This window comes from Balaenoptera acutorostrata, chromosome 15, assembly GCF_949987535.1.
Source record: "Balaenoptera acutorostrata chromosome 15, mBalAcu1.1, whole genome shotgun sequence".
NCBI classification, from domain to species: Eukaryota; Metazoa; Chordata; class Mammalia; order Artiodactyla; family Balaenopteridae; genus Balaenoptera; species Balaenoptera acutorostrata.
Genome location: NC_080078.1, coordinates 15,888,910 through 15,903,203, shown reverse-complemented (window position 1 = coordinate 15,903,203; position 14,294 = coordinate 15,888,910). Strand labels below are relative to the sequence as shown.

Genomic DNA, 14,294 nt, shown 5'->3' with positions numbered 1-14,294 from the left:
TGGGAGGGAGAGGCCCAGAGCAGATGGGCCTCATTTCACGTCACACACACACGGCCAGTTGTGCTCAGAACATTTTACTCCGTCTCGCTCCGTCTAACCCCGCACACCAGGTGCAAGTCGGGGTCCAGTTCCGGTGGGGGCTCAGTCCTCCGGAGTCCAGGAGTCGGGGCTCAGGGGGCGTGGCAGCCAGTGAGGCAAGAGTGGGGCCTTTTCTGTCCTTGAAAGCATGCTGCCCAGAGGCAGCCCCAGCCCAGAAAACAGCGAGAGGGTGAAATGATGGGGCTCATCAGGCAGAGCAGGTGAGGTGCTGCAGCCAGCCTTTTAGCAGCAGGCATCTGGGCAGTCTTCTAGAAACAGGTGGGGAGCCGGGGCCCACTTTCATAGCTGAGGGTCCTTGGGGGCTCCATAGGAGCCCAACCGATAGGCTTGTGGACAGCAGATGGAGGTGACCAGAGTTTCTAGCCAGCAGACTCCTAGGCAGTAAACTCCTGTGGTGGAGGTTACAGCCCCAAAGAGCAACCCAGAAGAGTGGGGGCAAAGGTCAGGATGGTGCTTTGAACTCCCACAGGGTCCTGGGAGGAAGGAGTGGCTCAAAGTCAGGCCCCAGGCATCCTGGGAGCAGGCGTGTGCCCTTGGGTGTGATGTGGAGGTCCCAGAAGCAAGTCAGCTCCCGGGGTGAGTAGCTCAGTGGTCGTGCTGTGGGCAGAGGAGGCCCAGGGTCAGGCCTAGTGGCAGCAGAAGGAGGGGTCCCACCAAGCCTGGGGCTGGGGCAGAGTTGAAGGCCCCATAGTTGCTGCAGAGGTTGCCATCAGGCTGGGACTCCTGGATTTGGGGCACCACCTGAGGCTGGAGCTCTGCCACTTTGTGGTGAATCCAGGAGGCATAGCTGGAGGTCAGAGTATACACACCGGGCCTGTTGGGGGCCCCACAGGCATCACCCCAGCTTACGATGCCTGCCACGTACCAGCGGCCCCCCACTGGGCAGGAGAGTGGGCCCCCAGAGTCACCCTGAGGAGAAAATCCACACAGCAGCTGTCAGGACCGGACGCCAGGCCTCCAACCATCCGTGCGAGCCCCATCGAGCCCTCATCTCCCAAGACACACCTGTCTCATCTTTTCCCCGGACCCCCCGCATTTACCTGGCAGGCGTCCTTGCCCCCGTTCACATAGCCAGCACACACCATGTCCTGCTGGATAAAGTGGGGCTCCTCGGGCTTGGCGTTGATGTTGTACAGGCAGTTACAGGTCTCACGACTGATCAGTGGCACCTCAAGTTGCTGCAGTGTCTTGGGGGCCTGGAGGCTCACTGTGGGGACAAAAGATGCTTACCCAGGGCCTCCTACCCTGCGTCGGCTCCCCCCATGCCTCTAGACGTCAGCGCCCCCCTCACCCTCACCTGAGGGGGCCACGTGGCCCCATCCCGTGACAGTGCACTGGAGGCCATTGGGGAAGGAGGCGTTGGCTGCGGGGAGGCAGATGGGCCGGATGTAGCGAGAGAAGTTGACAGAGCGGCTGAGCTGGAGGAGTGCGATGTCACCCATGGAGCCCTCCTGGAGGTAGCTGGGGTGGGAAATGACCTGCGCCACCGTGCGGACCTGGGTGTCAGAGCTGTAGTGGTTCAGCCTGTGGGCCCCCAGCTTTACCTCGTAGTCCTCCGTGTGGTGCTCCCTGCAGGCAGAGGGGCGAAGGCTGGGACCTGAGAGACCAGGATCCCTGTTGCCTTGTGGCATCCAACCTCAGTTCTTGACCTTTCAGGGTCCACCTTGCATCCTAGTTTTATCCTGTGACCTGTGACCTCTGGCCTTCACTCCTGACGGATCCTTACAGACTTTATTGATATCCCTAGATACAACCCAAGAACCTCCAACCTCTGACCTACACTGATCCTTGAACTTTGACCTCCAGCCCACTTTTGACTTCCCCGCCCTGCCCCCTACCCAGCTGGTACCTTGGGAAGCAGTGAGCAGCCGACAGCACCCACTGCTCAGACAGGAGAGAGCCGCCACACGCGTGGACGCCGTTGTAGCTGATGCTGACCTGCCAGGGCCACTGGCCATGGGCTGAATCGCTACCACCTGTGATACGTGCTTGGGGGACCACGCCGCAGGAGGCTGCCCAGGGAGGAAAGGGAGGGGGGGGGTCAGGTCCTCAGGGGCCCCCAAACCACATCCTCGACCCTGCCACTCCCGACATAGCCCAGGAGGTCTGGTCTGGAGCTTGGGGAGTGAGTTTACAGAAACCAGCCACCCTGTGTCCCCATCCCATGGCTCACCAGTCACGGTCAGTTGTGCACCCCCCCCCCCCGCCCCCCGCTACCCTCGACCCAGTGCCTAGTTAAGGTCCCATCCAGCTTCTGTCCTCAAAGGCCTTCCTGCCTTCCATCTGCTCCACTCCTTACAAATCTGGCCAGGTCATACCCCCGCTTAAATCCTTCCCTGGCTCCGCACTGCCCTTACGAGAGACTCCAGACCTTCCATGGCACAGCTATCTGCTCCAGCCAGGCCTCTGGACACCCTGTCACAGCGGGCCACACACCTGTTCACCTCCAGACCTTGGCTTATTCAGGTCACTCTGCCTAGAATACCTTTCCTCATCCCTACTTCGCTCAGCAAACTGCTATTTGCCTATGGAGATGGTTCAAATTCTCAGTCCCTCTGTAGCCTGCCCTGACCCTGCTGGCTGAGTGAGACGACGCTTCGGAGCTGCCGAGGTCCGTGCTTCCCGGACGCGGCTGCTCCGCGTTATGACGGTGTCTGCTTCAAGCAGCCAACCTGGGCGTTCCCTAGGGGCAGGGACGAGGGCAGATCCCCACGTCCCCAGCACCCAGCACAGGGCTGGGCACACGGATGGAGTCGTGAATGTGTGTTGAACAAACGAACAAAACAGCCAGGCTCCCAGGGTGTGAATGTCTAGTTTCCAGGACGGCCCCACCCCCGCAGAGACCGCTGTTTGGAGCAGGACCCAAGTGCCCTTCACAAAGTCACCTGCTCAGAAGCAGGGAAAACCACCCAGTGAGGCTCCTCCCCCTCTCCTTGTAAAAAGGACAATAGAGACCAGCAGTTCAAGCAACATCAGGCCCCAGAGGGGCTTTCACTTCCTTAATCTTCCAGACTCTTCATTGCAGCCCCAGGAGACAGACAGAATCAACTTCATTTTTTAAAAACATTTTTTGTTTTTGGCCGCACCGTATGGCATGTGGGACCTTAGTTCCCTGACCAGGGATCGAACCGGTGATCCCTGCATTGGAAGCGCAGAGTCTTAACCACTGGACCACCAGGGAATTCCCAGAATCGACTTCATTTTATTTTATTTTTGCCGCACCTCATGGCCTGTGGGATCCTAGTTCCCCAACCCGGGGGCCCTCGGCAGTGAAAGTGCGGAGTCCCAACCGGTGGACCCCCACTACCTGCCGCCCCCGCCCTCCCTCCCCCCGTGCTCCACACTCCCCACCCCCACACACTCACCCATCTCATTCTGGAATAATCCAAGCAAAAGCAGAGTGGCCAGAGCCTCCAGCCACCTAGGCCCCTGGCCTGCCCTCTGGGCCATGACCCAGGACCAGGGGCCCTGGGAAGACACCAGGCACCCAAAGGAAGGGACCTCAGGCTGGGGTTCAAAGGCAAGATCCAGGTGTCAGGACCAGAGGGAAGCGGGAGCAGGTGTCCAAGGCGGCTTCGAAGGCAGGCAGCGGGCACAGAGGAAACGCTGGGGTCTCCGCAGCTGGCAGTGAGGACGAGTCTCCAGCACGGCCTGAGTACACAGTAGATCTTCCTTCCGGAGTGGCAGCTCCTGGGAAAGGGCACCTACCTGCCGGCCCCTCCCCTGGCCCCGCCCTCCCTGCTCAGCTCAGCCGGCCTCTCTTGTTGCCAAAGTCCTGTGTCCTCTCAGACCCCTAGGCTGTGTGTGTGTGTGTGTGTGTGTGTGTGTGTGTGTGTGGTTGTGTGTGTGTGGTTGTGTGTGTGTGTGTGTGTGTGTGTGGCGTGGGGGTTGGGTTGAGCAGCCCCAGGCAGGGCTGGAAACCCGGATGGCTGGATTCCTGACCCAGTGGCTCTCGGTCCCAGGTCTTTCAGGTCTCCCGGACCAGTTATGCCCCCAGGCCCCGGCCTGGCCTGTGTTACCGTGGGGGCCACAGCTGCTTCTCCCTCCTTTCCGCCTGAGGCCTGGCATCTGAGCCCGGGACAGCCAGGTCTGCCCCCGGGCTGGGGCCTTTTCAGGTCCTTCTGTGGAGCCTGCAGCCTCATCTTCTTGTGGTGAGGTGTGGTGAGCATGTCTGGTGGTGCTAATCATTCCACAAATACTTACTGAGCGCCTAATATGTTCCAGGCACAGGAGACGAAGTGGACACTGTCCCTGCCTTCCCTGAGCTCATGGTGAAGTTGGGGTGACAGACTTGAATCATATAATGACGCAAGCAATTACAGAATAATTACAAGCTACGAACTGTGATGGAGAAAAAAGAATGCGGGCTCTGGGAGCCACTTACAGGAGCCTGACCTGGGCTGGCATCAAGAAGGGCTCCTCAAGGAGGTGCCTTTAGAACTGAGACCTAAAGGGATTATGAAAAGGTGTTAACAAGGCAAAGATGGGGAAGGGTGGTCCAGGTGAATCGTCTTCAGAAGGAGGGCGCAGGTGGCCTAGGTTCAGGGAAAGGAGGCCCGTGTGCCTGGGTTGGGGGTCAGGAGCCTCCTCTGTGAGTGTATGCATCTGGGCAATTGGGAAAGTGTGTTGGCTTCAAGCTCTAGAAAAATAGAGTCCCACTTGTCCACCTACCTTCCATAAGACTAGGTGTCTGGACCTCTGAGCCAGGACTTCAGGGCCCAGGCTGGAGGGCAAGGAATTCCTGGAATGGGAAAGGGGACAAGAGACCGACTCGGGGGACTTCCCTGGTGGCGCAGTGGTTAAGAATCCGCCTGCCAATGCAGGAGACACGGGCTCGAGCCCTGGTCCGGGAAGATCCCACGTGCTGCTGAGCAACTAAGCCCGTGTGCCACAACTACTGATCCTGCGCTCTAGAGCCCGCGAACCACAACTACTGAAGCCCGCGCGCCACAACTACTGAAGCCTGCGTGCCTAGAGCCCGTGCTCCGCAACAAGAGAAGCACCGCAACGAGTAGCCCGCGCACCGCAAAGAAGAGTAGCCCCCACTTGCCGCAACTAGAGAAAGCCCGTGTGCAGCAATGAAGACCCAACGCAGCCATAAATAAATTAAGTAAGTAAATACATTTATTAAAAAAAAAGACTGACTCGGGAAGGGGTCTAAGCTGGGATGGAGGGGGAAGACCCTGGACACTGTGGGTGGGTTTGGGTAGAGGACAGGGTATATTAAATGTTTGTGGGGGATGACATACGAGTGACTGACTGGCTATGGGTGATCTCGGGTGGCCTCGGCCTGCAGCGGCTTGAAGCAGGATTTCCGTTCTCTGGCCGGAGACTGAAGTCAGGCCGTGGCAGTGAGAGCGCTGAATCCCAGCCACTAGACCACCAGAGGACCAGTGGCCAGTGACAAGGCCCTGTCCCGTCAGCTGTGACGGGAAATGAATTTCCACAAAGAGACGGAAAGTAGTGAAACAAGTAATGTGTTTATTAGGAGGAAAAAGGGTACGTGTGGATAGACACACGGGTGGACTCAGAGAGAGAGTCGCGCCCTCGTGGGTAGTTTGAATCACTTATATGGGGCATTTCTTCCAGGTTTCCTTTGGCCAATCATCTTGCTTTCTCTGCCTCTGAGTCCGTACTTGGTTTACCTCAGGGTCCTCCCACGTGTACGTGCGCAACTCTTAGCCAAGATGGATTCCAGCAAAGAGGTCTATGGATAGGTTGGCATCACTTACTGTGGGGTGGCACTCCCTCCTTTTTGACCTCTGAGGAGCCTTTCTGCGCATGTATAGTCGGGAAGGTCTCCTTGACGTCGAGAATGAGACATATATGGTCTCTTATCTGGGCAGGGCTTAGCTCTTCCTCCTCCTCCTCTTCATCTTGGAGTATCTGCCTACAGGGGACAAACTCCAGCTACTCAGCCTGGGGCCCATCTATCTCCTGCCTCATGGGGAGCAGGTAGGGGTGTATGTCCCTGTGGAGATAGATGCAGGGGAATATTCTCTTTGGGATCTGGCAGCTGAAGATAAGCCAGGCCCGGGAATTCCCTGGCTGGCCAGTGGCTAGGACTCTGTGCTTCCACTGCAGGGGGCAGGGGTTTGATCCCTCGTCAGGGAACTAAGATCCTGCATGCCATGCAGTGCGGGCAAAGAAAAAAAAAAAAAAGATTAGCCAGGGCCTTTAAGAACCTCTGCCCATCTTCTCAATCTCCCAAGAACTTCCAGCTTCCCTGTAAGGTCTCCTCTCCCCAGCCTTCTGCCTACTCAACTCAGAGATGGTGACCCCAGCCCCAGAGGTGACCCCTCTGCCACCCTCAGCACCCCAAGCACCCCTCCTACCCCGGATGGGTCTCCCTTTGCCCTTATTCTTTGCTAGAACCTCTTCTATGACTTGTTCCTGATCCCCAGTCCATGTGTTCCCCACCACGTTGGGAGCACTTCATGCGCTTATCAAGGTCCGAGCTGTGCCGGGACTTAGCAGTTAGCAGGGAACGTGGTTGAATGAAGGCAGGGAGGTGCACTGGTAAGTGGGGTGGGCGGAGGTAGTGAGATGTACGTATAGGGGACTCTTGATGGGGCCCAAACCCTGGGGGCACTGGGCAGGATGTGGTGGACCCTTGAAGGGTACAAGTGTCATGTGTGTGTACTGGGGACACTGGAGGTGAACGCTCTGGGGCACCATTCATCAGGGTATGTGTATGGGGGAGGCTCCGTGCGGGTACAGGATATGGCAGACAGACCCTGGATTCCCAGACTCCTGGACCCTTCCTCTGACCCTCACCCCTAGTCCTTCTTGCTCTGGGGGGAGGGGCAGCAGAGTCCAAGAGAGCTAGGGCTGAGGTGTCCAGCAGGTGCGTGCTGGGGATGCTGGTTCCACTGGGGAGGTGACACACACCCAGCTGGCCCCTCGACCTCCCCCGCCCTGGGGCAGGAATGAGGGACAGACGCCACATTATCAGGGATACATTTTCTGGGAGCCTAAGGCCTGACTCACAGAGGCCCAGGAGGGAGAGGCCCGCTCCCTGGGGCTTCCCCCAGTCCCTCAGCCTGCCCCCAGCAATGCCACAAGGCCACGTGTGTCTCTGTTTACACCTTTGTGGTCCGCTGGCTCCCACTGCCCTCAAGCATGCCAGGGCCCATAATAGCTGGGCACTGAGGCCCAGTTGTCTGAAGCCGCTGCAGTCTAGGTGGGTGGGGCGCTCTGGAGGTTCTGGGTAAGGGAACAGAGCCGGTTGGGCCACATTCCAGCCCCACTGGGCCGGGAAGTAGAGGGCTGGAGGGGGTGGGGAGGTGAAGGGGAGGTGGCCCAGGGACCCAGGCCGCCTCAGCCCTGCATCAGGAGGGTCAGTAGCAGCAGGAAAAGAGCAGCTCGAGGGGAACCTGAGGCCCTGGACATGTCAGGGGGACAGAGGTCGCCGCCTTCTGGGAGCCAGTGGGGGAAGCCACTGGGGGGCAGGAAATACGCCTCCCCCACTGTCTGGGAGATCCAGGTCTCTTCAGGTCCGATGGCGGCAAATAGCTCCCTGCTGCCTCGAATAGCCATGCCCATGAGGACCCAGGAGCCTCCCTCAGTCTGGCACAGGAGCGGAGGTGCTGAGGTCACCTGCAGCATCAGAGCCAGGACCAAAAGGGTCTCTTACCCTTCCTTCTGGTCCCCTGCACCTTCTAGGGCCCAGCCACAAAGCACTGCTTGTCTCCATCCTCAGGCATCTTGGCCCCTGGTCTCTCTCAAGGTTCAGCCAGGAAGCACTGCTTCTTCCTATCTGAGACCCAGCACCCAAGAATTCCAACCCTGCCCTCTCCCTGGTGTCCAGCTGCCCAGCACTGCCTCTCCCCTGCCTGGACCAGGATACCCAGGCTCCGTACCTCACACCTGTCCTCCTGCCCCTCTGCATACAGGACACAGAGAGTTCCAGGGGGCAGAATGCCCTGATAGAGGCAGTGACAGAGTCGTGGTGTCAAGATGGAGACAGCAGCAGCCACAGGGACTAGAGAGAGGAAGGAAGGTTGTCCCAGGGATTCTGGTGTGTCCAGCCACTTCTCACCCCCAGGACCCAGGACTCTCACCTCGGTCCTGGGGGTCCTTCCAGCCCAGTACCCAGCAGCTGGCCCCCAGCAGAGTACCCCCTGGGTGAAGGCAGATGGGCAAGGCTGATGGGGAGGGCTCCACCCGGGAGCTCAGCTCCAGGAGGGCCAGGGGGGGCCGAAGTCCCAGGTGCCGGGGCAGGCGGATGCTGATGACCAGCCGGGAAACCTGGTGGCTCTGTGGGAGGGGGCTGGCCCCAGCCCGGCCCAGGTACACTTCAATATAAGGCACTGTTGTAGAGCCCAGCCTGTTGGAACAAGGTCCAGTGTCACTTCCTGTTCCCCTCATTGCTGATAAAGTCCTTCCCAGTCCAGGGGAAAGGGTGGAATGAATCTCCAGGGTCATTCCACTAACTCCTTCATTCATTATTCCTCCTTCCAAATCTCTCTTCTGTCTCAAAACACTTCGCAGCAATTACCCTGTGCTATAAAAGCCCTAAAGGGAGAACAAACCTCTATTGAAAGAGTCCTTTGGCCCATCTCCCAATTTTTCCCTCTTGCCAGGGAGATGGGTGAGACCCACCTGAGGATACAGTGAGTGGCTGCCAGGACCCAGCCTGGGGCCACGAGGATCCCAGTGCAGACTCGCTCTCCAGCTACATGCACCTCTGCCAGCCAGGGCCACAGGACCCCCATCAGAGCCGGCTCTGGCCGCAGTCCACAGGCTAGGGAGAGGAGGCGACTCCCTCAGTGGGGGCCCAACAGCTGACCCCCAAAGCCCCTACCATGGATCTAAGCACTCCCAGGAGCCCCCAAGCCCCAAAGGCACCTCCTCACCGCCATGCTCTGTGTGAGGGGGACAAGTTTGTGTCTCAGTCTCCTCCCCCTCAGGGCCCCAGTCCCAGGCCAGCTGGTCCTCCAGGTAGGCTCCCCGAGTCACATGGCTGATCCATGGGCCGTGGGTCTGCAGTGGGTAGAAGGCTCTGGGACGCAGGCAGTCACTGGGTAAGTCTCTGATTCCAGCCAGGAACCAGGTCCCCTCTTCCCGGCATAGAAGGCTCCAATGAGAGTAGTTCTGCAGCGAGAGAGTGTGTGTGTTACCAGCCTCTACGTGTGTGCCAGTTGATGAGGGGATACCAAAGGTCCTGGGGCTTTCCTGGACTCCACGCTCTCGCGTACTCGCACATAACAAATCCCACCTCCTCTAAGCCAGGCTCCAATACAAATCTGTGCAATAAGTCGGCCCTCACTTTAGGATTCTCTTTAAACCTAGAGGTAGCGAAAAGGCCCGCCGTGCGTCACGGCGGGTCTCGGGCCCCCCCCCCCCCCCGCAAAGTCCTTCAGGGCCAGGCTTCGCCCCAGCGCGTTCTTTAACCGCCTTAACCCCGTCTCCGTCCCCAGATCGCCGAGCCCGGTTCCCATCTCTCTCAGGCCCCGCCCCCAGTCTGCCCCTCCCTCCTACTCAGACCCTTGGGCCCCTGCCCCCGCCGCTCACCCAGCAGCGGCCCGCCACCTCCTCCTCCTGGTAGGCGGGGCAGAGAGCTTGCGGCGGCTCTCCCGGCGGCGGCACTGACGCCCCCTGGCGGCCATACAGGCAATGACACCACCAGACGCCCAACAGCTCCGCCTCAAGCAGCGAACCGGCCCCGGGCGCTGGTTCTGGAAAAGAAAGGGAGGAGACCTGTGCTGCGGTGGTGTCCGGCCCGGCTCCCACCCGCCCGGCCCGAACCGGGCCCCTGCTCACCCGTGTGGCCCCAGCGAGCCAGGCGGCAGCGGCTCCCGGGCAGGAAATAGTGTTCTGGGTGGGGTAGGCACACTGGCTGCGGGGCCGCGCTCAGGTTCACGGGCGCGCGCAGCTGCAGCAGCGCCAGGTTCGAGGCGTCGTCCCACGAGGCGTTGTCGTGCGGCACGAGGCGTGCCACCCGCTCCGCGCGCGGGCGCGAGGGCAACATCACGCGCCAGTTGTCCAGGTCGCGGGGCGGGAGGTCTGAGCTGATGCGGCTGCGGGATGGGGAGACTGGGGACGTGGGCTGGATCCCGCATGCTCAGCTCTAAACCTCCACCCGTGGCTTAGACTCTGGATCTCCAGGCAGGATTCTGCATCCCCGTCCTGAGACCTGTGCACTCAGACCCCCACCCCACAATCCTGGGTCGAATTCGTATTACCCCTCTATTCGCCCCTGAGAGACTAGGACCCCGATTTTTGAGCTGGATCCTACACCTCCCAATGATACCCCACTCCCCTACCCCTATCCTACCCAGGGGAAGGGCTGGGCCAGTTAGATAGTGTCTCAGACTGATGGGGGAAGGGGCAAGAATCTGCCTGAGACTGGGTTTTCACTCACCCCGGAAAGCAGCTGGCAGGTGCCAAGACCCAGCTTTCAGACACCAGTGCCCCATAGCAGGGTCTGGATCCTGGGACCATCACCTGGGCTTCCCAGGGCCAGGCCCCTGGCCTCGAGGCCTTCCCGCACTCTGAGGGGTGAGAGGCCTGAGTGAGGGGGCTTCCTGAACCCCACGCAGTTCCCACCTGAACTCAAATCTCCCAGATCCAGCTGACATCCAGGGGTCCTGCCCCCCTCACCTGGTAGGGCGATGGTGCAGTTCTCATCCGTGGGCTCGGGGAGACCTGACTGGGGCTCCGGGGACTGGGTGGGAAAGGCAGGGCCAGGCTCTGAGCCCAACACCTGTTCCCTTATCCATGCCTCATAGGGAGCCACAGCAGTGAAGACTCCGGGGCGGTTCCTCCGTCCACAGCCAAAGCCAAAGCTGGTGATTCCCGCCTGGAACCATCGGCCACCTTCCTCGCAGACCAGGGGCCCCCCAGAGTCTCCCTGATGATAGATGACTTAGTGTCACGGGATCAGCCCAGAGACCCACCAGCTTATACCGGACCACCTTGCAAAGGTTCTACACCTCTTCTGGTTGGCCCTACATACGGCCACCTTCTCCTAGAAACCTTTGTTGGCTGTGCCTTGTCCTCTGTAATCCCTACAACTCTAAACAGAAGAAAGCCTTGTAAAGTAGAAAGGCTGATGAGCAGTCAAAGCCAGGAGCACCAAGCTAACGCATTAAAGGCCATGCCAGAGAGGCCTGCAGGTCTCACTCAGAGCCAATGATTCTTGTTCAATAAATAGTTCAAACAAACCCTGTCTTTGATTTCTAAGTTGTTAGAATTCCTTGTTAAATTTTTAAAGTAAATCAGAGATGCCAGCATTCAGGAGGAAAAGGCTGTTGGAAATAGGCTATTAGAAAAGCATCAAGAAGGGACAGTTTGAAGGCAAGTAAGGAGGAAGAACTACAAGGAACAGACACTAAAACAAGGGTTCTGGGGCCATTTAATGCTGGGGCATTGTCCCTAAGATATCACTATATTCCAGGTTAGGCACCTCTGTGACCCGAGGAGGGTTACAAAGAAGGCGCAGAATCATCTAGAATTGTGCTGTCCAATATGGTAGACACTAGCCCCATTTGGCTATTTGAATTAATTAAAATTAAATAAAATTAAAATTCAATTCCTTGATCACACTAGCCACCTTTCAAATATTCAATAGCCAGTGTAGCTAGTGACTATCATACCAGACAGGGCAGATAGAAAACATTTCCATCATCATAGGAAGTTTTATTCGACAGCACTGGTCTAGAGGAAGTTGAATTGTTGGCAGTCCTGTTCAAGAAAGCAGGGATTATGTTCCTAGGTCCTGGAACTTCATAACTGGGAAGGACCCTGAAAACCATCTAGCCTGAATCCCCATCACCACCATGCATGCTTGAGTGCCCTCAAAACTGTGTGCCATTGGAGGAACATTTCTGGGGAAAATGGTTAAAATATATCATGTTTTGGCCTTCAGCAGGTTATCTGGAAAATTCCCTTCTGTGAAGGATTAATTCATTAAAAAAAATAACTATTTGTTGAGTATCTACTAAGTAATAGGTGCTGTGCTATAGGCTAGGATATGGGATAATAATATAATGATAATAATAATGGTAATAATAATAGCTAATACTTATTTAGCTCTTACTAAGGATCAGGCACTGTTCTAAATGTTTTTTACATGTACAAATTTATTTAGTTATCATAATGATTAATAAATCATATGATGATTTATTTAATCATCATAACCTCCCGATGAGGTTACTGCCGACAAGTAACACTATCATCCCCATCTTCCAGATGCGAAAATCTGCACAGAGAGGTCAAATAACTTGGCCAAGGCTATACAGCTAATAAGTGGTGGCACTGAGCTTCTAACCAGGCTAACACTCCAGAGTCTGGCATGTGACCACTGCACTATACTGCCATCGATAATAGTGCCCATTTGTTGAGCCCCAAGTTCTGTCCATTTGTAATCTTCACATCAATCCCATCCACTGGCAATCTTGCCCTCTTTTTGCATATGAGGTTCAGAAATATGAGAGAGATGGGATTTGTCTATTACTCATACTGCTTCCTATTGGTGAGGGCTCTGCCTGGCCCTTCAGGCAGGTGCGGGGGCCTCCCCTCACCTGGCAGGTGTCCCTGCGGCCCTCTGGGTAGCCAGCACACAGCATTCCTGGCAATAGCTGGAAAGTGAGATTGAAGGGACCAGGCCGGCTGTAGAGACACTGACAGGCAGCTTCTCCCAGCAACCTTAGCTCCACTTCTTGTAGCACCCAGGGGAGAGGCAGGGGGTCTGTGGGCAGAACCAGAGAAGAAATGCTGTGAGTCAGGAATGCAGCCCCTTGTTCCCCAGGGCTCAGCTTGGTCCCCTCCAGCTGCCTCCCGGACATCTTTGTCTCTGAGCCCACCACGTCCCAAACCAATGTCCCCTCCCGCTCCTCTCTTCCTACAGCCTCATCTCAGGAACGGCCCCATTAAGCGTCCAGTGCGGGCTGCCCTGGGGCCCCACCTGGTAGCCTCCACCTCCCCAATAACCCACCTCCTGAGACGCCCCCCCCCCCGCCGCGCCCCACTCACCGGCCTCCTGGACGTCCCCCCAGCCCGTGGCCCAGCAGGCGGTGCCGTGAGCGAAGCGGTGCGAGGCGCGGGGCAGGCAGACGGGCCGCACGGCGGGGCCCAGCCGGGCGGGAGAGGCCAGGCGCAGCAGGGCCACGTCGGCACCCCTTTCCACGCCGCTGTAGTTGTCCGGCACCAGGATGGCGGCCACCGCGCGGACGTGCGCGCCTTCCAGGGGCCCGTCCTGGGAGTGCACGCCCAGCACTACTGACCACTCGGCCGCGGGCTCCAAGGTCCCGTTCCTGCGCCGAGGCCGAGGCCGGGGTGGGGTTAGGTGGACCGCATGGAGGGGGCAGGCCTCGTGGGGCTGGGGGCTTGGAACCAGGGAGAAGGTGGGGTCAGCGGGAAGCCAGGAGGGGCGGAATCCGATCCAGATTCGGGGCTGGGGCGACCGAGGTTGAGACAGACTCCTGAAAGGGGGAGCAGCGGTTGCGATTTGGAGGTGCTTGATGGGGAGCCTGGGAAAGATGGAATTCAGACTCGGATATTTGGTGGAGTGGTGGGCGGAGTCTGCTGGCGGCCTCACCACACCCCGAACCTGGATACCCCGCAGAGCACTTAGCTTCAGGAGGGCGGGGAGGCGGGGGTAGCTGGGCTTCAATTTAGCCTTGAGTCCGCGGGACCCAGCTGCGGGGCGGGCTTGGCTTTTGAAAGAAAGGGGCTGGACGTGGGCGAATACTCACGTCACGAAACAGTGAGCGGCCGAGAGGACCCAGGACGGGGCGATGAGGGAGCCCCCGCAGATGTGGCCCCCGCCCTGATGCAGGCTCACCTGCCACGGCCAGGTGCCCGGCTGCGCGTCTGAGCCCCCCATGATTCGGGCAGAGGGCTCAGGGCGACCGCAGTCTGCAATGGGATACCGTGGAGGTCATCACCTGCCCCTGTTCCCCAAGCCAGAGGCCCAGGTAACTGAGGGCAAAGCCCCACCCCCCAATCCACTTCAGTTTGCCCCCGAACAGGGAACAAAGAGAACCTGGGCACTTCTAAGTTTCTGATCATTTCCACCTCCCTCATCGCTTAGGCAGCTTTAACCTCCTTTAAGATCTGAGGACCAGCCCCCCACCCTTCCTTACCCAGATCTTCAGGTTCTTCTTGGGTAGGACTGAGAGCTGGGAATCACAGGGTAAAAAGAGGAAGATATTGGTGACATCCAGCCCTTGATAGTGCCCAACTACCAT

General features: G+C 58.2%; 2 protein-coding genes across 3 annotated transcripts; both read right to left on the bottom strand.

The window, feature by feature from the left end:
* Positions 1-8: 8 nt before the first annotated feature.
* On the bottom strand, positions 9-3,771 carry PRSS8 (serine protease 8). 2 transcript variants are annotated; one of them, XM_007186452.3, is made up of 6 exons: positions 3,465-3,771; positions 1,949-2,111; positions 1,397-1,668; positions 1,140-1,306; positions 841-1,008; positions 9-696 (listed from the first exon to the last, which is right to left on the bottom strand). In XM_007186452.3, the coding sequence occupies exons 1-6, from the start codon at positions 3,547-3,549 to the stop codon at positions 685-687; spliced, it is 867 nt and encodes a 288-aa protein (XP_007186514.2). In that variant the 5' UTR covers positions 3,550-3,771; the 3' UTR covers positions 9-684. The 2 variants fall into 2 exon arrangements, with proteins under 2 accessions (XP_007186514.2, XP_007186513.2); XM_007186451.3 differs by having other exon boundaries at positions 12-1,008.
* Positions 3,772-5,845: 2,074 nt separating this feature from the next.
* Positions 5,846-13,556, bottom strand: PRSS36 (serine protease 36). Its single transcript, XM_007186453.2, has 11 exons — positions 13,078-13,556; positions 12,627-12,793; positions 10,705-10,954; positions 10,466-10,595; positions 9,865-10,121; positions 9,616-9,779; positions 8,958-9,195; positions 8,704-8,845; positions 8,163-8,428; positions 7,962-8,083; positions 5,846-7,698 (listed from the first exon to the last, which is right to left on the bottom strand). Exons 2-11 carry the CDS (start codon positions 12,669-12,671, stop codon positions 7,420-7,422), a joined length of 1,893 nt encoding a protein of 630 aa, XP_007186515.1. The 5' UTR covers positions 12,672-12,793; positions 13,078-13,556; the 3' UTR covers positions 5,846-7,419.
* Positions 13,557-14,294: the final 738 nt, after the last annotated feature.